This window comes from Pecten maximus, chromosome 6, assembly GCF_902652985.1.
Source record: "Pecten maximus chromosome 6, xPecMax1.1, whole genome shotgun sequence".
In the NCBI taxonomy this organism is placed as follows: Eukaryota; Metazoa; Mollusca; class Bivalvia; order Pectinida; family Pectinidae; genus Pecten; species Pecten maximus.
Genome location: NC_047020.1, coordinates 9703950 through 9730754, shown reverse-complemented (window position 1 = coordinate 9730754; position 26805 = coordinate 9703950). Strand labels below are relative to the sequence as shown.

Genomic DNA, 26805 nt, shown 5'->3' with positions numbered 1-26805 from the left:
TCAGAGCTCTCACATTGTATGTGAAATGCATGGTTTGTGTTCCAGGTGCAGTGTTGTATGAATAGCTGACGGTTTTTATGTTTCTAATTACTGTTGTTCATTTAAAGGCCTTTTCAGCACTTAAACTCATATGTGATTGGTCATACATTTTGTTAAGCTAGAAAACAATGTACTGACTGTAATGCCCCGAAGGAAAAAAATGTTAGTTCAGTTCTTGAATCAATAATGGATTTGAATGCAAAAGCCATTTCAATTGATATTTTAGAGGAATAATTCTCTGTCATTATTATCTACAGAAAATGTAATGTTGTTTTGAACAAGAGGCCCATGGGGCCTGTATCGCTCACCTGGTTGGATTTGACGAAATGTCAAAATAATGTTCATGTTCAATTCCTTTTATTTGTTAACCTCAAACAATGCTATATATGGTTATAGTGTGGGGATCCTAACTGCTTTAAAGAAATAATGAAGTCCATGCAGACTCTGAGTTTACAACATGAATTTATAACTTGATGACTAGTAGCGATTTAAAGGAATTACCTCTATTTCCCCTATGGGCCCCGCCCCTTTGGCCCCTCGGGGTCAGAGTCATCATTTATGCAAAATCTGTTCCCCTTCACATAAGAATGTTTCTGACCAAATTGGGTTCAAATCCATTCATAACTTTATGACTAGTAGCGATTTGAAGGAATTACCTCTATTTCCCCATTAGGCCCCGCCCCTTTGGCCCCTCTGGGGTCAGAGTCACCATTTATGCAAAATCTGTTCCCCTTCCCCAAGAATGTTTCTGACCAAATTGGGTTCAAATCCTTTCATGACTTTATGACTAGTAGCGATTTAAAGGAATTACCTCTATTCCCCATTAGGCCCCGCCCCTTTGGCCCCTTGGGGTCAGAGTCACCATTTATGCAAAATCTGTTCCCCTTCCCCAAGAATGTTTCTGACCAAATTGGGTTCAAATCCTTTCATAACTTTATGACTAGTAGCGATTTAAAGGAATTACCTCTATTTCCCCATTAGGCCCCGCCCCTTTGGCCCCTTGGGGTCAGAGTCACCATTTATACAAAATCTGTTCCCCTTCCCCAAAGGATGTTTCTTAGTAAATTGGGTTCAAATCCATTCATAACTTTATGACTAGTAGCGATTTGAAGGAATTACCTCTATTTCCCCATTAGGCCCCGCCCCTTTGGCCCCTTGGGGTCAGAGTCACCATTTATGCAAAATCTGTTCCCCTTCCCCAAGAATGTTTCTGACCAAATTGGGTTCAAATCCTTTCATAACTTTTTGACTAGTAGCAATTTAAAGGAATTACCTCTATTTCCCCTATGGGCCCCGCCCCTTTGGCCCCTTGGGGTCAGAGTCACCATTTATACAAAATCTGTTCCCCTTCCCCAAAGGATGTTTCTTAGTAAATTGGGTTCAAATCCATTCATAACTTTATGACTAGTAGCGATTTAAAGGAATTACCTCTTATTTCCCCATTAGGCCCCGCCCCTTTGGCACCTTGGGGGTCAGAGTCACCATTTATGCATAATCTGTACCCCTTCCCCCAAGAATGTTACTGACCAAATTGGGTTCAGATCTATTCATAACTTTATGACTAGTAGCGATTTGAAGGAAGTACCTCTATTTCCCATATGGGGCCCCGCCCCTTTGGCCCCTCTGGGGTCAGAGTCACCATTTATGCAAAATCTGTTCCCCTTCCCCAAAGGATGTTTCTGACCAAATTGGGTTCAAATTCATTCATAACTTTATGACTAGTACGATTTAAAGGAATTGCCTGAATTTCCCCTATTGGGCCCCGCCCCTCAGGCCCCTTGGGGGTCAGTCACCATTGATGCAAAATCTGATACCCTTCCGCCAAGGATGTTTCTGACTAAATTTGGTCAAAATCCAATAAGAACTTTTTGACTAGTAGCGATTTGAAGCAAATATTGACGGACGGACGACGGACGACGGACGCCGCACCATGGCATAAGCTCACCGGACCTTCAGTCCAGGTGAGCTAAAAATAGGTCCCTAATTACAAAATGGCATCTTCCTCATTACGTCCAAGGCCATATTGCGGGAGTTACCTTCGTGGAGTTCCGGTGCACTGAAGCTGAAGTTATGTACAGGATTTGGTTTTAAATGTGTCTTAATTCCTATGAAGAGTTTCAAGGTTGAAAAAGAAAGCAATAAACATCATGCTATTGAAAAAAATAGATACTCTTTTAATTGATTTCTTTTTTATTTAAAAAAAAAAAACCTTGGATAACATTTATATTTCTTATTAAGACACATTCATTAAATGCATAAACTAATATGAATTAACAGTGGCAAAATCAAACTTAAAAAGTACAGTAAATAAACATAATCCAATAGTGTGATAATATTAATACAAACAAGAAGATCCTACAGGGGGTAACACACAGTTTTGCTTGTCACAATAGTTTCTTATCCGTCATTGATTTACTGCAGCTTCAGATTTGAGCAGTGTCATTGTGAGTGATTTACCCAAAACCAAGGATTATCCATGTAGTGCAGATTTCCATAGATAGGGTCCTTGTACTTGTAGGTCAATTTTACCTACACTCAAGGGTCCTTGAAGTTCCGTTTTACCTATACTTGAGGTTCCTTGAAGGTCCATTTTACCTACACTCAAGGGTCCTTGAAGGTCCGTTTTACTTATACTACATGGTCCTTGAAAGTCCATTTTAACCTATACTACATGGTCCTTTCAGGTACGTTTTACCTACAGTATATATACTCCACATGCCATCTTGTTACACTAAAGTACTAATTTCCTATTTAATGAAGACAATACCACAATGATGAAACATTCCTAAGTTATTTATCCAAATACACAAATGACCTTAAATTCTGCGGAACATATCGTTTTCAATAAAAATTACAAAATATTTTTGTTTCAAAATAAAGTACACTGTAACAATTCCATAATCATATTTTTTATGTTGAGTTACTAAAACAGTTCTATACATCTCTTACATGCCATTACATGTAAGATCATTATAAATCCAGCTTAAAGTGAAATGCACTGACACAGAATTTTAAGTTTCTTACATTGGACAGTGAACAGATGCATACGACATAATCTTTATACAGTAGGCATGTCCTTACAAAAACATGAAAACTTTCATACAAATGCTACATTATGTATGAAAAAGTTAAAAGAGAGGCAAAATGAACAGATAAAAATATAGCAATGTGCAGAACAAAAAGTATGAAATGCAAACCTTAAAAAAACTCAGAAAACATGAAATATTAGCCTTAAAAAAACACCAATCAAACAGGTCTATTATAAGTAACCAGTATATCACTATAGAAATTATTCTTTTTAGACATTCAAGTGGTGTGATAACACAGCCAATGTAACATATTGACAGACTTTAAAACAAGGTTCATTGATTATTTATATCAGCTTCATGTTTTCCCTACCATATTCATAAACAATAACTTATTTTTATTCATTACGATAATTACTCTAATTTGTAATGCAAATTATAACAAAGTTACGGTCTACTGGTCTAACGAAGCTCCCTTCAAATTATTTGCCTTACAATTTAAAATCTTCCACATCTCCTGCATTTCAACATATATATCTTGGAATAATGAAACTGCAGTAAGATGCAGCTTATCCATTTAATATAATCAGTATTTGACAAGTGCAATCAATATTACAAATCTACACTACATCTTTAAATTTTTTCTACTATTCAACTGCATTTCTGTCTCCTATTAAAACAACTTCAATATAATTTTAGAATTAATATTTATGGATAGAGTGAATGTAAATCCTGCCCCCATCATAATCTCTCTAACACTGCAATCATACCCACGGTAACAATATTGATAGCCTCTATTCTAAAACTGATTTGCTGAACCTTTAAAATAACTACTAAGTATAGGTTCGTTGGAATCTAACAATCCTAAAAGTTTAATACTCAGCAATTGCCATTGTGTCAATAAATACAGAGTCATATAAAATACCACAAGAGTCGAGATTTAAAGGATTAATCTCTATTTCCCCAAGTGGGCCCTTCCCTCTGGCCCCAGGGAAGCCACACCCTCAGTTTAATCAGAGTGAAGATCTCCTGCAGCAACCATTATAAGAATCTTGTATAGATAAAACAGGAAATTACCCAAAGATGACGACTCAAAGTTGTAAATGTCAAGACAGACCATACAACCTCATCCTATTTATACATTTAATGGCAATGATGCAAATGTTTGATAAGTGATGATTTGAAGAAGATTCACTTGACTTCTAAACAAACTTTTATATGTCCATTTTTGTATCTTGTGGTAATGACTTTTATCTTTCAAGCTATTCTAACTATAGCAAATGCTTTTTCTTTACAGTTTAAACAGTTTGATTAATTAAATAATCTTTTTGGTAATTTAAGCATGTTATTGTAGTGCATAGCAAAAATGAGATAATTAGTAACCAACAGGAAATGGTGTTTTAATAATTATAAGAGAATCACCAGTTTTGGTGAATCAATCAAAATAGTTCAGTGTCGCTTTCGTTACTTTTTTGGTATGCTCTTTGGTAGCTTCAACCTTTATTTCCGTTCCTCCAAAGATGAGTCTGACACGTACCGTTCTGTTGGTTACGTTGTTTCCTTTCGGGATGTCTACAGACATTTTACCAATTTGTTTACAGTTATCTTCGTCAGTATATTTTGGATCAGCATCATCTGATACAAAGAATGGAATTGTGATAGATGTTTGGCTGGCACTCATTGGACTGTAGGGCTGATTACTCTGGGCCTCGTCGATTTCCAAAAGATCTCCCTTAGTGACATGTTTAGAGAAGGAGTTCCTGCAGTAGTACGTTTGATCATCCTCACTGTAGAACTTTCTGCTCTCAGAATGAATTTTGGGATCAAACTTTGTACTGCAACCAACTCCATATGTATATTTGGCTCTTCTTGCTTTGATTGATTTTGGAGTGTGTCCAAAAATAACTGCCCCCTTCAGCACAGCAAGTCCAGCCTCTGGCGGGATAATAACTCGCATCTTGGGGAAGCTTTCCTTCACCCGGGACTGCAGTAGAGGAGATTCTGAGAATCCTCCCACCATGATGATTGTATTAGTACGTTCACAGGATTTTTGGGCAATCAGATTTGTTACATGTTCAATTGTGTTATCTACTGCCAGTGAAAACAATTGTCGGAAAGTATCTGGTTGGATTCTGAGTTTGTCCCCACTCCATACAAGTTTCCCTTTATAATTGGTCTGTTCAAGTGTTTCATTAAGGTCTTCTTGTGTTTCTTCCTCGAAAAGTTCTTTAAGAGCAATGGGAATTTTCATTGTTACCTTATTTTTTGTTGTTTGATCCACAGTGCGTTTCTTAGTCTCAAACTCTCTAAACATGTCGACAAAATCAGATGTAGATCCCTTGCAGAATTGTTGCATGACGTCGTTCCCAACAATCTTCACGAGCATTTGTCTGAATGATTCGTCCACTTTGGTCCCTCCCCACGATCCTCCGCTGGCCTTGTCCAGTTCCTTGAGGCTTCCATCTGATTGGACCTCATGTACAGTGATGTCAACTGTTCCTCCTGAAGAAAGTGAATACCATTAGGTTTCTTCTTCTTCAACACACTTGTTTTGTAATACTTTAAAGCTTATAATTTTAGAGGGAAAGGCAAGCATATCAGATTTAGTATTTCACATATTTCAACACAAACATTCTATATAGTTAACCGATGAAAGTAGGACTCGGATAGTTTTTAGGGTCAGATATCAACAATCATGTAACATTTGTTATTTTGTCATGACCAGATTATGTAAAAACAATTTCTTATTCTGCGTTCATTTGTAAATGCTGAAGTCTCCAATCAACTGTAGCAGACAGGTCCTGCATCTCTTGTTACAACACATCTACTAACCCATTTTACTCTTTCATTTTGATTGTGGAAGCAAGCAAAGTGAGGTTCATAAAGATTCCCCCACCCCCTCGTATAAATCTGTCCAGGTGTTAAACAGATTAAAAAAAATTGACCTTTGACCTTGAACTTGACAAATGACCAACAAATTTTATATATGTGTCAATGGTGAGATGGTATGGTGTGGTATGGTGTGAATATGAACTATATCTGTCCAGGGGTATCTCCTTCACAGGTTTTGGTATGTTTTGTTTAACGTCCTATTAACAGCCAGGCTTTCTTTATTGAAACAAGAGGCCCAGTTGTCCTGTATTGCTCACATGATTCTACAGCAACTTTGAAGTTAATGTAAGTAATTTTTGCAGATATTAAGCTGATTACCACTTGATTCAAATGTCAGAGTAGGCTTAGGTATATCCAAGTCAATAAATTTTCTAGTCCTTCATTCCAGCCTAATATTATTTAAAGATTTTAACCTATTTGACCCCTGTGACATCGGAAGTAGGTGAGGATCATTCATTTGAACAAACTTGGAAGGGTTTTACCCCAGCATGCTATAGACACAATATCAAGTATCTGGGCCTCCAGGCTATTAAGTAATTGTTTAAGGATCTTTGCCTATCTGACCCCTGTGACCTTGAATGTAGGTCAAGGTCAGTCATTTAAACAAACTGGAAGCCCTTCACCTCAGCATGCCACAAAGTCTCTCAATATCAAGTCCATTGGACTCTTGATTATTGAGAAGAAATCATGTAAAGATTTTAGCCTAAATGACCCCTATGACCTTATGTAGTTCAGGGTCATTTATTTAAACAAATCTGGTGGCCCCTCACCCCAGCATGATAGAGGCCTAATATCAAGTCTCTGGGTATCTTGGTTTTTGAGATGAAGTCATTTATATATTTTTGAATATTTGACCCCTGTGACCTGGAATGAAGGTCAAAGTCATTCATTTGAACAAATCTGGTAGCCTTTCACTCAAGCATGTTTCAGACTCAATATCAAGTCCCTTACCATGAGGATGACAGAAATCTTCAACCCTGGGGGGATATTCGTAATGGTCTAACCCAAAACTCAATTTCTAAGAGAATGGTAAGCCATTACTGTAATAAAACTTTAGTGATAATTTTAACAAAACTTTCACATGACAATTTTAGTCCAGAATGGTTTTGGAAAATGATTCTTCTATAAACAAGAACATGCATATTCAAAATATCTGCGATTTCGTTCTGCAATATTAATACTTATAGAAACCTAAAGAGTATGTATGTGATGAATCAGCTTTATCGAAGAATTATTAAGCAAAAGGTGAACTCTTAAAGTGTTTAACCTACATGTGGGTTTGGTGTATGTCCTGAACACAATGTCTGACACTCTTAGAATATCTATGTGAAATGCACTGTGTCAGTTTCCTGTGAGTAGGACAGTCACTGGCATACAAACAACTGGACCAATTGAAGGATGCAGCAAACACTATAGGCCCTTCTGGTTTACCAAATCAGGACTAATACTACAGCCCCTTCTGGTTAACCGAATCAGGACTAATACTACAGCCCCTTCTGGTTTATAGAATCAGGACTAATACTATAGCCCCTTCTGGTTTATAGAATCAGGACTAATACTATAGGCCCTTCTGGTTTACCGAATCAGGACTAATCCAAAGCTCCTTCTGGTTTACCGAATCAGGACTAATACTACAATCCCCTTCTGGTTTATAGAATCAGGACTAATACTATAGGCCCTTCTGGTTTACCGAATCAGGACTAATACTATAGGCCCTTCTGGTTTACCGAATCAGGACTAATACTATAGGCCCTTCTGGTTTACCAAATCAGGACTAATACTATAGGCCCTTCTGGTTTACCAAATCAGGACTAATACTATAGGCCCTTCTGGTTTATAGAATCAGGACTAATACTATAGGCCCTTCTGGTTTACCAAATCAGGACTAATACTATAGGCCCTTCTGGTTTACCGAATCAGGACTAATACTATAGGCCCTTCTGGTTTATAGAATCAGGACTAATACTATAGGCCCTTCTGGTTTACCAAATCAGGACTAATACTATAGGCCCTTCTGGTTTACCAAATCAGGACTAATACTATAGGCCCTTCTGGTTTACCGAATCAGGACTAATACTATAGGCCCTTCTGGTTTACCAAATCAGGACTAATACTATAGCCCCTTCTGGTTTACCGAATCAGGACTAATACTATAGGCCCTTCTGGTTTACCAAATCAGGACTAATACTATAGGCCCTTCTGGTTTACCGAATCAGGACTAATACTATAGGCCATTCTGGTTTACCGAATCAGGACTAATACTATAGGCCCTTCTGGTTTACCAAATCAGGACTAATACTATAGGCCCTTCTGGTTTATAGAATCAGGACTAATACTATAGGCCCTTCTGGTTTACAGAATCAGGACTAATACTATAGGCCCCTTCTGGTTTACCGAATCAGGACTAATACTATAGGCCCCTTCTGGTTTACCGAATCAGGACTAATACTATAGGCCCTTCTGGTTTACCAAATCAGGACTAATACTATAGGCCCTTCTGGTTTACCGAATCAGGACTAATACTATAGCCCCTTCTGGTTTACCGAATCAGGACTAATACTATAGGCCCTTCTGGTTTACCGAATCAGGACTAATACTATAGGCCCTTCTGGTTTACCGAATCAGGACTAATACTATAGGCCCTTCTGGTTTACCGAATCAGGACTAATACTATAGGCCCTTCTGGTTTACCGAATCAGGACTAATACTATAGGCCCCTTCTGGTTTACCAGAATCAGGACTAATACTATAGGCCCTTCTGGTTTACCGAATCAGGACTAATACTATAGGCCCTTCTGGTTTACCGAATCAGGACTAATACTATAGCCCCTTCTGGTTTACCGAATCAGGACTAATACTATAGCCCCTTCTGGTTTACCGAATCAGGACTAATACTATAGCCCCTTCTGGTTTACCGAATCAGGACTAATACTATAGCCCCTTCTGGTTTACCGAATCAGGACTAATACTATAGCCCTTCTGGTTTACCGAATCAGGACTAATACTATAGGCCCTTCTGGTTTACCAAATCAGGACTAATACTACAGCCCCTTCTGGTTTACCGAATCAGGACTAATACTATAGCCCCTTCTGGTTTACCAAATCAGGACTAATACTATAGGCCCTTCTGGTTTACCGAATCAGGACTAATACTATAGGCCCTTCTGGTTTACCGAATCAGGACTAATATTATAGGCCCTTCTGGTTTACCAAATCAGGACTAATACTATAGGCCCTTCTGGTTTATAGAATCAGGACTAATACTACAGCCCCTTCTGGTTTACCAAATCAGGACTAATACTATAGGCCATTCTGGTTTACCAAATCAGGACTAACACTATAGGCCCTTCTGGTTTATAGAATCAGGACTAATACTATAGGCCCTTCTGGCTTACCAAATCAGGACTAATACTATAGGCCATTCTGGTTTACCGAATCAGGACTAATACTATAGGCCCTTCTGGTTTACCGAATCAGGACTAATACTATAGGCCCTTCTGGTTTACAGAATCAGGACTAATACTACAGCCCCTTCTGGTTTACAGAATCAGGACTAATACTATAGGCCCTTCTGGTTTACCGAATCAGGACTAATACTACAGCCCCTTCTGGTTTATAGAATCAGGACTAATACTATAGGCCCTTCTGGTTTATAGAATCAGGACTAATACTATAGCCCCTTCTGGTTTATAGAATCAGGACTAATACTATAGGCCCTTCTGGTTTATAGAATCAGGACTAATACTATAGGCCCTTCTGGTTTACCGAATCAGGACTAATACTACAGCCCCTTCTGGTTTATAGAATCAGGACTAATACTATAGGCCCTTCTGGTTTATAGAATCAGGACTAATACTACAGGCCCTTTGGTTGATAGAATCAGGACTAATACTATAGGCCCTTCTAGTTTACAGAATCAGGACTAATACTATAGGCCCTTCTAGTTTACAGAATCAGGACTGATACTATAGGCCCTTCTGGTTTACCGAATCAGGACTAATACTATAGGCCCTTCTGGTTTACCAAATCAGGACTAATACTACAGCCCCTTCTGGTTTACCAAATCAGGACTAATACTATAGCCCCTTCTGGTTTACCAAATCAGGACTAATACTATAGCCCCTTCTGGTTTACCGAATCAGGACTAATACTATAGCCCCTTCTGGTTTACCGAATCAGGACTAATACTATAGGCCCTTCTGGTTTACCAAATCAGGACTAATACTACAGCCCCTTCTGGTTTACCAAATCAGGACTAATACTATAGGCCCTTCTGGTTTATAGAATCAGGACTAATACTATAGCCCCTTCTGGTTTATAGAATCAGGACTAATACTATAGCCCCTTCTGGTTTATAGAATCAGGACTAATACTATAGCCCCTTCTGGTTTATAGAATCAGGACTAATACTACAGCCCCTTCTGGTTTACCGAATCAGGACTAATACTATAGGCCCTTCTGGTTTACCAAATCAGGACTAATACTACAGCCCCTTCTGGTTTACCGAATCAGGACTAATACTATAGCCCCTTCTGGTTTACCAAATCAGGACTAATACTATAGGCCCTTCTGGTTTACCGAATCAGGACTAATACTATAGGCCCTTCTGGTTTACCGAATCAGGACTAATATTATAGGCCCTTCTGGTTTACCAAATCAGGACTAATACTATAGGCCCTTCTGGTTTATAGAATCAGGACTAATACTACAGCCCCTTCTGGTTTACCAAATCAGGACTAATACTATAGGCCATTCTGGTTTACCGAATCAGGACTAACACTATAGGCCCTTCAGGTTTATAGAATCAGGACTAATACTATAGCCCCTTCTGGTTTACCGAATCAGGACTAATACTATAGCCCCTTCTGGTTTACCGGATCAGGACTAATACTATAGCCCCTTCTGGTTTATAGAATCAGGACTAATACTACAGCCCCTTCTGGTTTACCGAATCAGGACTAATACTATAGGCCCTTCTGGTTTACCAAATCAGGACTAATACTACAGCCCCTTCTGGTTTACCGAATCAGGACTAATACTATAGCCCCTTCTGGTTTACCAAATCAGGACTAATACTATAGGCCCTTCTGGTTTACCGAATCAGGACTAATACTATAGGCCCTTCTGGTTTACCGAATCAGGACTAATATTATAGGCCCTTCTGGTTTACCAAATCAGGACTAATACTATAGGCCCTTCTGGTTTATAGAATCAGGACTAATACTACAGCCCCTTCTGGTTTACCAAATCAGGACTAATACTATAGGCCATTCTGGTTTACCAAATCAGGACTAACACTATAGGCCCTTCTGGTTTATAGAATCAGGACTAATACTATAGGCCCTTCTGGCTTACCAAATCAGGACTAATACTATAGGCCATTCTGGTTTACCGAATCAGGACTAATACTATAGGCCCTTCTGGTTTACCGAATCAGGACTAATACTATAGGCCCTTCTGGTTTACAGAATCAGGACTAATACTACAGCCCCTTCTGGTTTACAGAATCAGGACTAATACTACAGCCCCTTCTGGTTTACAGAATCAGGACTAATACTATAGGCCAATCTGGTTTACCGAATCAGGACTAATACTATAGCCCCTTCTGGTTTACCAAATCAGGACTAATACTATAGGCCCTTCTGGTTTACCAAATCAGGACTAATACTATAGGCCCTTCTGGTTTACCAAATCAGGACTAATACTATAGGCCCTTCTGGTTTATAGAATCAGGACTATTACTATAGCCCCTTCTGGTTTACCAAATCAGGACTAATACTATAGGCCATTCTGGTTTACCGAATCAGGACTAATACTATAGGCCCTTCTGGTTTACCGAATCAGGACTAATACTATAGCCCCTTCTGGTTTACCAAATCAGGACTAATACTATAGGCCATTCTGGTTTACCGAATCAGGACTGATACTATAGCCCCTTCTGGTTTATAGAACCAGGACTAATCCAAAGCTCCTTCTGGTTTACCGAATCAGGACTAATACTATAGGCCCTTCTGGTTTACCAAATCAGGACTAATACTACAGCCCCTTCTGGTTTATAGAATCAGGACTAATACTATAGGCCCTTCTGGTTTATAGAATCAGGACTAATACTACAGGCCCTTTGGTTGATAGAATCAGGACTAATACTATAGGCCCTTCTAGTTTACAGAATCAGGACTAATACTATAGGCCCTTCTAGTTTACAGAATCAGGACTGATACTATAGGCCCTTCTGGTTTACCGAATCAGGACTAATACTATAGGCCCTTCTGGTTTACCAAATCAGGACTAAAACTACAGCCCCTTCTGGTTTACCGAATCAGGACTAATACTATAGCCCCTTCTGGTTTACCAAATCAGGACTAATACTATAGCCCCTTCTGGTTTACCGAATCAGGACTAATACTATAGCCCCTTCTGGTTTACCGAATCAGGACTAATACTATAGGCCCTTCTGGTTTACCAAATCAGGACTAATACTACAGCCCCTTCTGGTTTACCAAATCAGGACTAATACTATAGGCCCTTCTGGTTTATAGAATCAGGACTAATACTATAGCCCCTTCTGGTTTATAGAATCAGGACTAATACTATAGCCCCTTCTGGTTTATAGAATCAGGACTAATACTATAGCCCCTTCTGGTTTATAGAATCAGGACTAATACTACAGCCCCTTCTGGTTTACCGAATCAGGACTAATACTATAGGCCCTTCTGGTTTACCAAATCAGGACTAATACTACAGCCCCTTCTGGTTTACCGAATCAGGACTAATACTATAGCCCCTTCTGGTTTACCAAATCAGGACTAATACTATAGGCCCTTCTGGTTTACCGAATCAGGACTAATACTATAGGCCCTTCTGGTTTACCGAATCAGGACTAATATTATAGGCCCTTCTGGTTTACCAAATCAGGACTAATACTATAGGCCCTTCTGGTTTATAGAATCAGGACTAATACTACAGCCCCTTCTGGTTTACCAAATCAGGACTAATACTATAGGCCCTTCTGGTTTACCAAATCAGGACTGATACTATAGGCCCTTCTGGTTTACCAAATCAGGACTAATACTATAGCCCCTTCTGGTTTATAGAATCAGGACTAATACTATAGGCCATTCTGGTTTACCAAATCAGGACTAATACTATAGGCCCTTTTGGTTTACCGAATCAGGACTAATACTATAGGCCCTTCTGGTTTACCGAATCAGGACTAATACTAGAGCCCCTTCTGGTTTACCGAATCAGGACTAATACTATAGGCCCTTCTGGTTTACCAAATCAGGACTAATCCAAAGCTCCTTCTGGTTTACCAAATCAGGACTAATACTATAGGCCATTCTGGTTTACCGAATCAGGACTAATACTATAGGCCCTTCTGGTTTACCAAATCAGGACTAATACTATAGGCCCTTTTGGTTTACCGAATCAGGACTGATACTATAGGCCCTTCTAGTTTACAGAATCAGGACTGATACTATAGGCCATTCTGGTTTACCGAATCAGGACTAATACTATAGGCCCTTCTGGTTAACGAATCAGGACTGATACTATAGGCCCTTCTGGTTTATAGAATCAGGACTAATACTATAGGCCCTTCTGGTTTACCAAAATCAGGACTAATACTATAGGCCATTCTGGTTAAGGAATCAGGACTAATACTATAGGCCATTCTGGTTTACCAAATCAGGACTAACACTATAGGCCCTTCTGGTTTATAGAATCAGGACTAATACTATAGGCCCTTCTGGCTTCCCAAATCAGGACTAATACTATAGGCCCTTCTGGTTTACCGAATCAGGACTAATACTATAGGCCCTTCTGGTTTACCGAATCAGGACTAATACTATAGGCCCTTCTGGTTTACAGAATCAGGACTAATACTACAGCCCCTTCTGGTTTACAGAATCAGGACTAATACTACAGCCCCTTCTGGTTTACAGAATCAGGACTAATACTATAGGCCAATCTGGTTTACCGAATCAGGACTAATACTATAGCCCCTTCTGGTTTACCAAATCAGGACTAATACTATAGGCCCTTCTGGTTTACCAAATCAGGACTAATACTATAGGCCCTTCTGGTTTACCAAATCAGGACTAATATTATAGGCCCTTCTGGTTTATAGAATCAGGACTATTACTATAGCCCCTTCTGGTTTACCAAATCAGGACTAATACTATAGGCCATTCTGGTTTACCGAATCAGGACTAATACTATAGGCCCTTCTGGTTTACCGAATCAGGACTAATACTATAGCCCCTTCTGGTTTACCAAATCAGGACTAATACTATAGGCCATTCTGGTTTACCGAATCAGGACTGATACTATAGCCCCTTCTGGTTTATAGAACCAGGACTAATCCAAAGCTCCTTCTGGTTTACCGAATCAGGACTAATACTATAGGCCCTTCTGGTTTACCAAATCAGGACTAATACTATAGGCCATTCTGGTTAACGAATCAGGACTAATACTATAGGCCATTCTGGTTTACCGAATCAGGACTAATACTATAGGCCCTTCTAGTTTACAGAATCAGGACTGATACTATAGGCCATTCTGGTTTACCGAATCAGGACTAATACTATAGGCCCTTCTGGTTAACGAATCAGGACTGATACTATAGGCCCTTCTGGTTTATAGAATCAGGACTAATACTATAGGCCCTTCTGGTGTACCAAATCAGGACTAATCCAAAGCTCCTTCTGGTTTACCGAATCAGGACTAATACTACAGCCCCTTCTGGTTTACCGAATCAGGACTAATACTATAGCCCCTTCTGGTTTACCAAATCAGGACTAATACTATAGGCCCTTCTGGTTTATAGAATCAGGACTAATACTATAGGCCCTTCTGGTTTACCAAATCAGGACTAATACTATAGGCCCTTCTGGTTTACCGAATCAAGACTAATACTATAGGCCCTTTTGGTTTACCGAATCAGGACTAATACTATAGGCCCTTCTGGTTTACCAAATCAGGACTAATACTATAGGCCCTTCTGGTTTACCAAATCAGGACTAATACTATAGGCCCTTCTGGTTTACCATATCAGGACTAATACTATAGCCCCTTCTGGTTTACCAAATCAGGACTAATACTATAGGCCCTTCTGGTTTACCGAATCAGGACTAATACTATAGGCCCTTCTGGTTTATAGAATCAGGACTAATACTAAAGGCCATTCTGGTTTACCGAATCAGGACTAATACTATAGGCCATTCTGGTTTATAGAATCAGGACTGATACTATAGGCCCTTCTGGTTTACCAAATCAGGACTAATACTATAGGCCCTTCTGGTTTACCAAATCAGGACTAATACTATAGGCCATTCTGGTTTACCGAATCAGGACAAATAATCATTCAGCATTCAATCATTCTGCAAGCTGTTAACTTGATCAAATTCAGAATCTCCCATCTTTGGTTAAAAATGCCTCTGTCTCAGCTGCTAGAGGGTGATCAATTCTATTACTAACCTTACAGTATAGTAGTAGATATACAATGTATATTATATAACATTATTGTCAATGATTGGTTTAGTTTCAGTTTTGCATTGTTTAACATCCTAACAACAGCTATGATAGTTTGGGGATAGCCTTCCCATGTGCCAGATGTAAGAATAATGTCGCTAAAGAAGAAGAGAAAAGATAATATCAAAAATTTAGTTGCTTCTTCTGATTACAGAATGGGGGCAGCAGGTACAAATATTGTGCCCTTTAAGGGCCATATTGTCGATCAGATACATCTAACAGATCAGACAATGGTATCAATCAAATTTGTTCTTTGATAAATATACAAAATTTAACAGGAACTCCAGACACTGTTGTTGAATACACAAGTTCAATTATATGATTGAAATTTGGGACGAACAAGTACAATATGCATATGTAACTAAGTATTCTCTATTTACAAGTGTAAATTCTAAATTTTCAACATTTTCTTTACTTTGAAAATCAATTTTCTCATATATATGGAATTTGATAAACATGAAATGTAACCATTAATAGTACATGTAGTTTGAGACCTATTGGTAACAATTGTCAGTTGCCTAAATCTATTAGGGCAGTCTGTAGGCCATTTTGTCTTCCTTCTCAATCTCAAAACAGACAGTCACAAACAAGGGACAATTCAAGTCACGACTTCAAATGTAATTTGTGAAAGAACCATGAGCTACGAGAAGAGACCTTGGATACCCAGCAGTTTGAACAATCCACAATATGACGAAGGCTGACAAAAATCAAACTAACAGCAAGAATTAAAACTGCCTTGGTAAAAAAATACAAGTGAAGCAGCTCTGATACACGAATCTATCATTAAACCTCCAAATATGATATACTTCCAAGGTAAAATATGCATTTGGTCGAGTCATTAGAGCTTATGCCATGGTGCAGCGTCCATTGTCCGTCGTCTGTCGTCTGTTGGTCTCAAGCATTATTTGGCAAAGAAGAACCAATGTTGTATAAATGAATGGTGTGGCTCCCTTAGGGCCAGGGGGGAGGGCCCAAGAGAGGGAAAATTGAGGTAAATCTTTTAAATCCCTACTTGTCCTGAATGCCTGAATGGACTTTAATGAAATTTGGTTTGGAGCATTAGCCAAAGAAGAACAAGTGTTGTATAAATAGACTGGGGGGGGGGGGGGGGGGGGGCAAGAGAGGAGGAAATTGAGGTTAATCCTTCTAATCATCCCTAACAGTTTTGAACACCTAAACAGATTTTGGCAAAGGAGAACAAGTGTTGAATAAATGTAAGGTGCAGTTCCCTAGGTGCCAGAGGGGCCAGAGGGGCCAGAGGGGCCAGAGGGGCCACGCCAAATAGGTAAAATTCAGGTAAATCATTAAAATCCCTACTCATCCTGAATCCCTTATGGATTTGGATGAAATTTGTCCTGGAGCATAATTGGGCAAGGGAGATCTAACATTGCATAAAGAAAGAGTGTGGCTCCACTGGGGGTGGAGGGGTGAAGCCAAATAGGGGAAATGGAGGTAAATCATTTAAAACTCTACTAATCCTGAATGCCTGAATGGATTTTGATGAAATCTAGTCTGGAGCATTATTGGCGTCCAAGGGGCAAGGCTCAATAGATGAAATTGAGGTTTAACCTTTAATTCCTATACTAGTCCTGAATGCCTGAGTGGATTTTGATGAAATTTAGTATGGAGCATAATTGGGCAAAAAATATCTAATGTTGAATAAAACAAATGATGTTGCATTCTTGGGGCTGGAGAAAGGGGCTCAAAATGGGAAATATAGCAAAAAAAAAAATCTTTGAAATCCTTTAATTTCTCGCAAAGGACAGGATTTGGTTCACCTGTATTTAGAACTATTGTTGGAAGAGGCAGTTCAAAAGTAGGAAAATATTTTAAATATCACTTAAATTGAAAAGGTGAGGGATGCAGGCCCTCTGTACCTACATGTATTATTGGATAATAAAAAATTTAAAATAAAACAAATATTGCATGGCATTTGACAACCTACCTCCTGCATCCAGCACCAGATATTTGCTGCCCTTAGAGAAACAGGTGAAGCCTTGTTCTGATCCACACATCTTTTCCACTGGTAAGCACTTACAATACAGTGAGGCAGCCTCTGGCTCCAGGGCAATGGTCAACTGGTCTCCCTTGATACCAGCCTGCACCATAAAAATAGAGAGTAGTCAAAGAATACTCATCTCCAAAATGGAGAAAAACCAACTTTTATTAGCCTTGAAAGTTTTGATGACACGTGTAATGTATGTAGCTCTTAATATACATATGTATATGCCTTTTCAAAATGTAATAAATACTTTATAACAGCAGTACAGTATTTTTAAAAAATGTGTTTTATTCATTGGCTTACTAGTTGTTGTATGAACTTAAAAGTTTTTAAAGATGAAAAACATGACCTGATGAAACATCACAGGCCATCTTAAGATCCCTTCAGACAGGTGATCTTGAGCTAATTCCTGTTTACCTCTTCAGCAGCCAATCGCATGAACTGTTTTGCCGGATCATTCCAGATAGCGGGTACAGTGAGTACCCATTCAATGTCAACGTCCTTAACTTCTGTGGACCTCTTCTCCAACGCTTTCATTAAATGTCCCTTCAGAAACTTTATGGCTTCTGAGAACACTTTCAGGGCAGGAAGTTCTTTATCCCGGATGTCTTTCAGCATTATTTTTTTGGACAGACCCTGCACACAATATTAATGTCAATATTTGAATTGTAATTGATATACAAAGACTAACCAATATTATAATGCTTTATAAGCAAGACAGAAAGACACCATACTTAATATTATCAGTGATGAATTAGAAATCTGGGTATCAATTATCAATGATATGGATATGCAGCTCAAACTTCTTGTTCACAATTAAATCCTTTGAAAATCCTTCATCTAACTCCTTTCTGGGGCCAGTATCATCAATATCATTTAACCTGGGGCCAGTATCATCAATATCATTTAACCTGGGGCCAGTATCATCAATATCATTTAACCTGGGGCCAGTATCATCAATATCATTTAACCTGGGGCCATGCAGTATCATCAATATCATTTAACCTGGGGCCAGTATCATCAATATCATTTAACCTGGGGCCAGTATCATCAATATCATTTAACCTGGGGCCAGTATCATCAATATCATTTAACGGGGGCCAGTATCATCAATATCATTTAACCTGGGGCCAGTAAATTGATCAATATCATTTAACCTGGGGCCAGTATCATCAATATCATTTAACGGGGGCCAGTATCATCAATATCATTTAACCTGGGGCCAGTATCATCAATATCATTTAACCTGGGGCCAGTATCATCAATATCATTTAACGGGGGCCAGTATCATCAATATCATTTAACCTGGGGCCAGTATCATCAATATCATTTAACCTGGGGCCAGTATCATCAATATCATTTAACCTGAAAGTTTCCAAAGGAAAGCAATACAGACTTTAAGGAAGGTTTCTTAACTAAAAATTTTTCTTTAAATTCTTTAATGTTTTAATTTTCTATGGAAAATCTTATGTTAAAGGAACTTTCTTAAGTTACGGAATGTTGATAAAGCCAAGGACAGTTAAACATTATAATACCTTTTTAACTCTGAAGATATATGATATACCAACCCTGGAACTGTGCTTTATTTTACTGACATCTGTTTATATATATGTTCTACTAAAACAGTAATAAGAATGGGCTGATACTTACTCCTTTTCCGTCTTTGCCATACAACATCATCTTAAACCGACGAAAGTAGTACCAGTCAGTATGGTTGTCGTCCTCAGCTAACTGGGAGTAGTGGTCCTCTGCCTCATACCCAAAGGAATGGAACTTTTGATCTTCGTCAAAAAGTACTGTGGTTGGAGTTTTAAGGGACACCAGTGCCCTTGATCCTGCTGTCCAGTTACTTGCACTGACCTTCAAGGGGTCAGAATCAAAGTCATGACGGAATGAGAATGCATATCCTGAATAAGTTGTGCCGAAGTCTATAGCTGCAACTAGCAACCTTCCTGAACTCGCCATCTTCCTTATATATACTCAAAGTATCTGGGAAACAAAATAATAAACATGATTACAATTTCAGTGATGCTATTGGTGAAATAAGTGTTTGTTGGCTGTATGTTCAGTATACAGTTTGATTACAGTACACTTCAACTTAAATAACCAAATTTAACTAATCAATGTTAAACATCTAGGTATATATTAGTTATTATATTACATCTCAATCAATGTCCTTGTTTTAACTTACATTAAACAAACTGGTATTATCACTCATGATTATTTAGGCTACATGTTCGAATTCTCCCTAATAGGAAATCTCAACAACTTGTTTCCTGTATATATGAGGTTTGTTTTAACAAAGTACTCCTCTGTGTATATCACCCAGATCTCATGCATATGAAATTCGATGTTGCTAAAATTGAATTATGATGAAAATTTTATGCACTTCTATATGAGGGATACCAATCCTGTTTCACCCATTAAGACGCTGCATGGGGTATCAATCAGTTCTATTGTAGTTCTTTTTCTATAATAACAGATGATCAGTTGTATAATGTTTCACAAGTGATGAATAAAAATTGGTTTTAATTTTCTAGTTTTCGTTAAATCAGTCATCAGTAAAAGATGTTGATTCTGCTATCAATCTGTTGATGATATAGAGGTTACACAACCAGTGATTGTTGGATATGGAATTTATTTCACACAAGTAAGTTATTTCTTAAAAGTTACAAAAGACATGAGCTTTAGCAAGTGTCTTTTGCAATTTTTAAAAAATAACTTACGAGAGTGAAATAAATTTCATATTCAACAATCACGAGTCATGTGACCTGTTTCTACCACAATATTATCGGCTTGAATCAAAGGGAAACGTGGCCAAGTATAATTTCGCATATGCAAATAAAGTGTAACGGTGACGTCCGGGACCCGGTGATGTTACGTCATTTGATTATTGATGACGTCAATAACAATTGCAGCTTGGGTCAAAGAATTCTTGACCAATCAAAAGACAGGAAGGTCATATACCACTAGTGGTATATAACATATATTTATCCAACAGTCAGCACATTTATATAATGGCTTGAGAGTGGAATAACACAGCGTATTGTGGTAGAAACCATCTCATATTAAACCTTCTACTTTTTAGGATGATGACCAACTTCAACAAGATGAAGGTAATTGGTCCAGCATCAGCAATACACTAGATATGGAGTGCGCGGTCAGGCCTGTGCCTTCCAAGCATGTAGAGCACTGCCCATGCAGTGCTGAACCATTTCAATCTAGCCAATGTTCTTCCGGGTGTAAGAATCCCACAAACTGCAGGCATATTTGAGGAATCAGCATACTGGTGATTTGTGAGTTTGAGTTTTGACAGTTGTAGAGCCTATTTTCAAGTTACATCATATAAATGTCTTTAAAGTTGGAACTCCTCTATACAGTTGGCAGTTTTGTCTCCAATCCAAGAGTTAAAACTCATGGATAAGAAGGGCAATGCTGACCCTATCAAAGTCTTTTCTATATAAAATATAAGATCTGTTGTTAGTTTTCAGGACTAGATTTTGGACCCTTTTGATAAAATGGTGACACAATAGCTAATTTCCAACCCTGGGGACAACACCAGTATTTTGAGACTTGTTTAAATTAAGCCACATACTCCAGAAGAAACATATATCAATGTTTACATTTTGAGGTTTTTACAGTTTTCGGACTTGATACATACCTAACAGATTATCGTGAATCAGAAACTGAAAGAAAATGTGTATTTATTATAGTATACGGGGAATTCTTAAAAATAATTACTCTGTCTGCCTGACCAAGTTTCTCTGAAAATTAGTTCCATATGCAACGGCGGGTTTTACAGTCCATACAAAAGGGCGGAACGCACAAAGCGTGGACCTGGGAAAATGCAGACAGATTCTGCCAAAAAAAGACGCAAACGTGAGTGGAATCGGCAAAACCCGTGTATCTCCTTAGGAAAGGAAATGATTCGTTGAAACTTAGCGAGAAAAGAAACGGGAATAGACTTGAATTCCGATTTTGCCAGACATCTATTGGATTGCTGGTTAGCTTTTGAACATTGTCAACTGCACCGATCTAAAATTTTATTGATGTTTTGTCGTATGCATATTGCTACATTTTAAAATTAAGTATTGAAATGTAAACTATGTTTATTTTGTTCAGTTATTCCGCAAATATTCTGTTAATAATTTTAAATGAAGGCATTGTTAGGCAAAGTTCATGTATGCTCGATATGTAAACAATGACCATGTGTGTAGTTTATATGCAGCGCACGTTGTTATAGCCTCGTTCTCGGCTCGGTGACAAACCTCGCGATAAATATAATTGTGGTGAGTTATTTATACACTGATGTCTCAAGGACTCCCCCGGTCAAGAGTCCAGACCAGTGGTCATTTTAATGTTAGGAGAGCGTGAATGAGCATCTTGGATTGCCATTAATACATGTGTGCAACAAAAATTTTAGGTTGTTTGGGAGTATGTGGCTTTAAACTAGACACAAGGTCTGTCTTTCATGACTTCCGGTTTAAGTTAAGACCATCTGGTCCAGGCCAGATACCTTGTATGTATTTAGGCCTAAGTAAGAGCGTTTTGAGATACCCCCTTGGTGGATCGTTATGTCAGGCATATTAGGGAATTGGTGCATAGGTACAAATGTATAGATTGCTGATTTGTTCAGGATTCAGGCCGGTGGAGTAAAGACAGATTAAAATTGAGCATTGAGAATCTGAGATATACATGTACCAACGTGGTCATACATACTCCAATAATATTAGAATATAACACGACAGGAAACTTGTGACAGGCTGTCATAATATCCACTAATTAAGACCTCACATACAATTGTACATGTACATGTACCTACATGTACATGTATAGGAGTAGGTCATTCACTAATTATTCTTCTTTCTTAATGGGGGCAATGTCACTATGATTAGGTAGTATAAGATTTGATTTAGGACCAAATACATTCCATTCCAGAATATTGATTCTCCATTTGAGGGGGTATTTAGGTTGATATTGCCCTCAAAATGGTTCCAATAGGATTGTCAGATTTTTTTCTGGATAACGAACAGTTAGTCAGAATCTTTCAGACTACACAGCACATATAAAATTTAGTTTAAGAAAACTTGCTGTTGAACAACCTACCTGTTGAACATATTACCGACAAGAGCGCAACACCTACTCAACAACCAACCGGAAACTAAATGACAAACTCGGCACCAAAATCAGGATCTTTACAGTTGTGGGCGAGATGTCTTGTATCTACTTTCGTTTTAAGAAGGACTATATAGGATATTGTTACATTCAGTATATGCCTACTTTACCGCAACATCTATAACTGAAACAATAACTACTTAAAATATTTAACAAATACCAATATCAGCTAAGATAAACTGTTTCGATAAAAAAATATACAAGTACAAATACGGGAACGGGCAAGCAGACAGAACAGTTAGATTTGGATTGGAATGTCAGACACACAGTGAAGCGATTTTAAATACCGTACTGTACCATAATGATAATCATGCCATACTTAACTCACTTTGTCATACTATATCGAGTTCACTCCCAGAGCTGTTCGTCTAAAATGAAACACCTTCCTTGTTTGTTTCAAAGTCCGGTGAACATGTAATATGCCGTCGACTTCTCCGAAGACCAATGTCAAGGTTGGGTTTTACCAACTAGGCTATATTTAGAACATATAGATCTACATGTAGCATTCGGCTAACCTCGGCCGATTCCGGTACCCTTCATTTATCGTTAGATGGAGTTACGGAATCGGCCGAGATGTGACGAGTGCTACATGTAGGTCCTATACTAGAAACACTCACGTACGCATGCGCACGTTTTAACGTAATCATCCCCGATTATTGAAATGATCATATATTTTGATGAAGTGATATGGAAAGGTGTGTCATTTAATCAGAAGTTCGTTCTATTTTTTTTTCTTAATTTACCATTACAAGCGTGTACCCCTAAATTAGCTGCGATAACGTAGCTCTAGACGACGGACGGACAATTTCTGACAGATGGTCGTCGTGGGGATGAATTGTAGGCAGGGTATGAATATTCGTTCTACCCCTAAATTACATCATCAGCCCACAGGGACACGTTACAATAATAATGTATGTATAAAATATATGGGGGGTCGATATTATGTTTATATCGACCCCCCATATATTTTATACATACATTATTATTGTAACGTGTCCCTGTGATCAGCCGGTAACGTTACCCCATTTTACATGTATATCATTAGTCGGTACCCCATTTTATATCATTAGTCGATCGGTACCCATTTTATATCATTAGTCGGTACCCCATTTTATATCATTAGTCGGTACCCCATTTTATATCATTAGTCGGTACCCCATTTTATATCATTAGTCGGTACCCCATTTTATATCATTAGTCGGTACCCCATTTTATGTCATTAGTCGGTACCCCATTTTATATCATTAGTCGGTACCCTAATTTATATCATTAGTCGGTACCCCATTTTATATCATTAGTCGGTACCCCATTTTATATCATGAGTCGGTACCCCATTTTATATCATTAGCCGGTACCCCATTTTATATCATTAGTCGGTACCCCATTTTATATCATTAGTCGGTACCCCATTTTATATCATTAGTCGGTACCCCATTTTATGTCTTTAGTTGGTACCCCATTTTATATCATTTGTTGGTACCCTAATTTATATCATTAGTCGGTACCCCATTTTATATCATTAGTCGGTACCCCATTTTATATAATTAACTAATACCTCCTACGACATAAAATATATACATGTATATTTGATTCAGGAGTATGTTAATCATTAAAAAAAACTATATGATACAATATTTTCTGTGGGGGGGATTCACTTTTAAAGATATATAAATCTTTCATTTTACCAGTTTTGAGTAGGCATATGTGAATTGTGGTTGCACTGCTTCCGAATCTGAATTTTTTTTTAGAAAAGTACAAAGAGAGGCGGCTCGAGTTATAACTGGACTACCTTTACATGCAATTCAAGTAATGATTCATCATATTTTGAAACGGGATTAGAAACTCTATCAGAAAGAAGAAAAAAGGGAAAATTGAGTGTTTTACATAAAATAATAAATAATTTAACTCCCAGCTAATTATCGGCCCTTTTGCCAAACTCTGTGGGTGTCAACATTCGGTGCAACTCACGGAATCAAAATAATTATAATATTCTTTCTTTCAGTGACTTTCGTTAAGTAATTCATCTTTTCTGCCATCGAGTTTACGCTTTTGGAATTCATTAGATAATGCAATAAAACTCTATCTTCTTTAAGTACTTTCAAATCTGCTATATCCGACGAAGCAACTTCGCCTCCACCACCATATTTTAACTTTTGCGACAGTAATGTAAATATTTTACATACAAGACTCGTGCATCAATGTAGCTCCTTGACATATGATTTGTTCCGTGTTAAGATTGTTGACAACCCTTCATGTAACTGTGAACAGTCCTGTGAGGATGTTACACATTTTATCTCAGAATGTAAACTTTATAATGCAGCACGAATTACACTATTTCAAAACACTAGGTCGTTAAATATATATATCCAGTTAATCTAGACTTATTTTTATTTGGAAATGAAAATCTGTCCGTAGACATAAATAAAGAAGTTTTCAGACACGTGCATATTTTCATCAAATCCAGCAACAGGTTTTAAATAAAATGTATTGATTGTATATTATGATTTCTATGCCTTGTTAAATGTTATCATGTAAATATCAATATATGAACTTTATTAGAGGAAAAGGTGTTGATAAGTTGGAAAAACTTGTGCCTAATCCTCTGCTCAAATTTGGGACAAAAATATGTTTAAATCAAAGTACATTATGTAGATGTATTTCACGCAAAAAGAAAATCCTGACGCTAGCGGTAATGATGATATATATTCAACGGAGTTTTCATAGACTGTAAACAGGTTGCTCGGGAGACTAATTCAGTCTGTTTCCCAATATCAGGGAATGTATGATGTATTTTCCAGTTCATAAAAATGGAGGAGATGATAATGATGACTAAAGTTGTATCGCTAGTTATAGTTGTATCGGAAAGTTGTTTACGTCCACCTTAAATGAGATGTTTTAGCAGAGACATATATAGATCTGTCTCTGGTTTTAGTAAAGAGTAAATATTACAGTTACAAAATTAGGGATTTGTAAAGTCTTTCAACCACTGACGAGAAACATTTGTCCTTCAGATTTTCATAAATTATTGGGATAATATGAAACACTCGTAAAATGAGACCTCGCGAAAAAATTAATCGAACGTCAGACCTATGTTGAGTTCAGTTTTCGTAAGAGTTATCCCCCTGTAAGCGCTGACGAATCTTCTGTTTTTCCCATAATTTGATGACACAAATCTATATAAAATTCTTACTGGTAATGTTTCATAATGAGAATTCTCCCTGTAACCACTAAACATTTACAAAGTGTCATGGCATTTTTCTTCTGAATTTGATGTAATCACTTTTTTGAAAAATTGCTCTTGTTTTTGTTCCCAAAATGTCAAGAGATGGTGAAAATGAAATAGCATTGAGAGACATAGCGATTTTCCCCAACACGGCAGCACAGCAAATCATGAGTGGCGCAAAGATCAATCAGGTCAATTTTCACGACAATTGTTTTGTTATTTCCTGATCGCGTCGTATCCACTTAAAACGGGGCAAATGTTATAACATTGGTTATTTTGCCTTGACTAAGTCGGCAACGTTAATTTATCCTTCAAAATTATTAGATCATTGTATGGTGTTATATGCTGTATACACTATCATTGCTTTTCACATTTTTTCAAATGCAAATGTGGGTTATTCCTAAATATTTATATTTAGTTTGACTGAAAGCATTGGCAAAAATTGTATTAATTTTTCAAAACAACATTAGCAGTGCCATGAACTGTGTGACACTTTCCTGCGAAAACGGCTGTTCTCTCTCCGACGTTACTCCCAGTGTAAAAACATGAAACAAAATGCATTTTTTTTTTATTATTGTGTACTTTAACAGATACAATAAAATTAAAAAATCATAAAATAACATAAATATAAGAAATGAAATTTAAATGTTTAACGTTTGCTAGATTCACTCACAATGTAGTAAGCCATCTGTACCAATCACCCAGGTATGTTTAAACGACTAAATAATTAAAAACACTCAAAAGTAAATGGGGGAAGGATAGGATTGAGTAGGATATTTTTTTTGGGATAGTTTAAATTAAATTGAATTGACACTCTGCAGTAGATGTAATATCATGTATTGTGTGTGTACCACAACTTTAAGTTAATCTGTCACCGTATGCAATACTATTTCATAAATCCGATTTGTATGTGCAGT

At 37.8% G+C, this 26805-nt stretch overlaps 1 protein-coding gene across 2 annotated transcripts in view; it reads right to left on the bottom strand.

Moving 5' to 3' along the window:
- LOC117328906 (heat shock 70 kDa protein 12A-like) overlaps nucleotides 1–23115 on the bottom strand; it is a 34718-nt gene extending 11603 nt beyond the window's left edge. The window contains exons 1-5 of one of the 2 annotated variants that reach the window (XM_033886519.1): nucleotides 22994–23115; nucleotides 19141–19479; nucleotides 17908–18126; nucleotides 17434–17587; nucleotides 2217–5567 (exon numbers count right to left, since the gene is read on the bottom strand). In XM_033886519.1, coding sequence (XP_033742410.1) covers nucleotides 4501–5567; nucleotides 17434–17587; nucleotides 17908–18126; nucleotides 19141–19455 — 1755 coding nt within the window. In that variant the 5' untranslated portion in view covers nucleotides 19456–19479; nucleotides 22994–23115 and the 3' untranslated portion in view covers nucleotides 2217–4500. Of the gene's footprint in view, nucleotides 1–2216; nucleotides 5568–17433; nucleotides 17588–17907; nucleotides 18127–19140; nucleotides 19480–22993 lie in introns of those variants that run through there. The other variant, XM_033886520.1, reaches the window with a different exon arrangement.
- Nucleotides 23116–26805: the final 3690 nt, after the last annotated feature.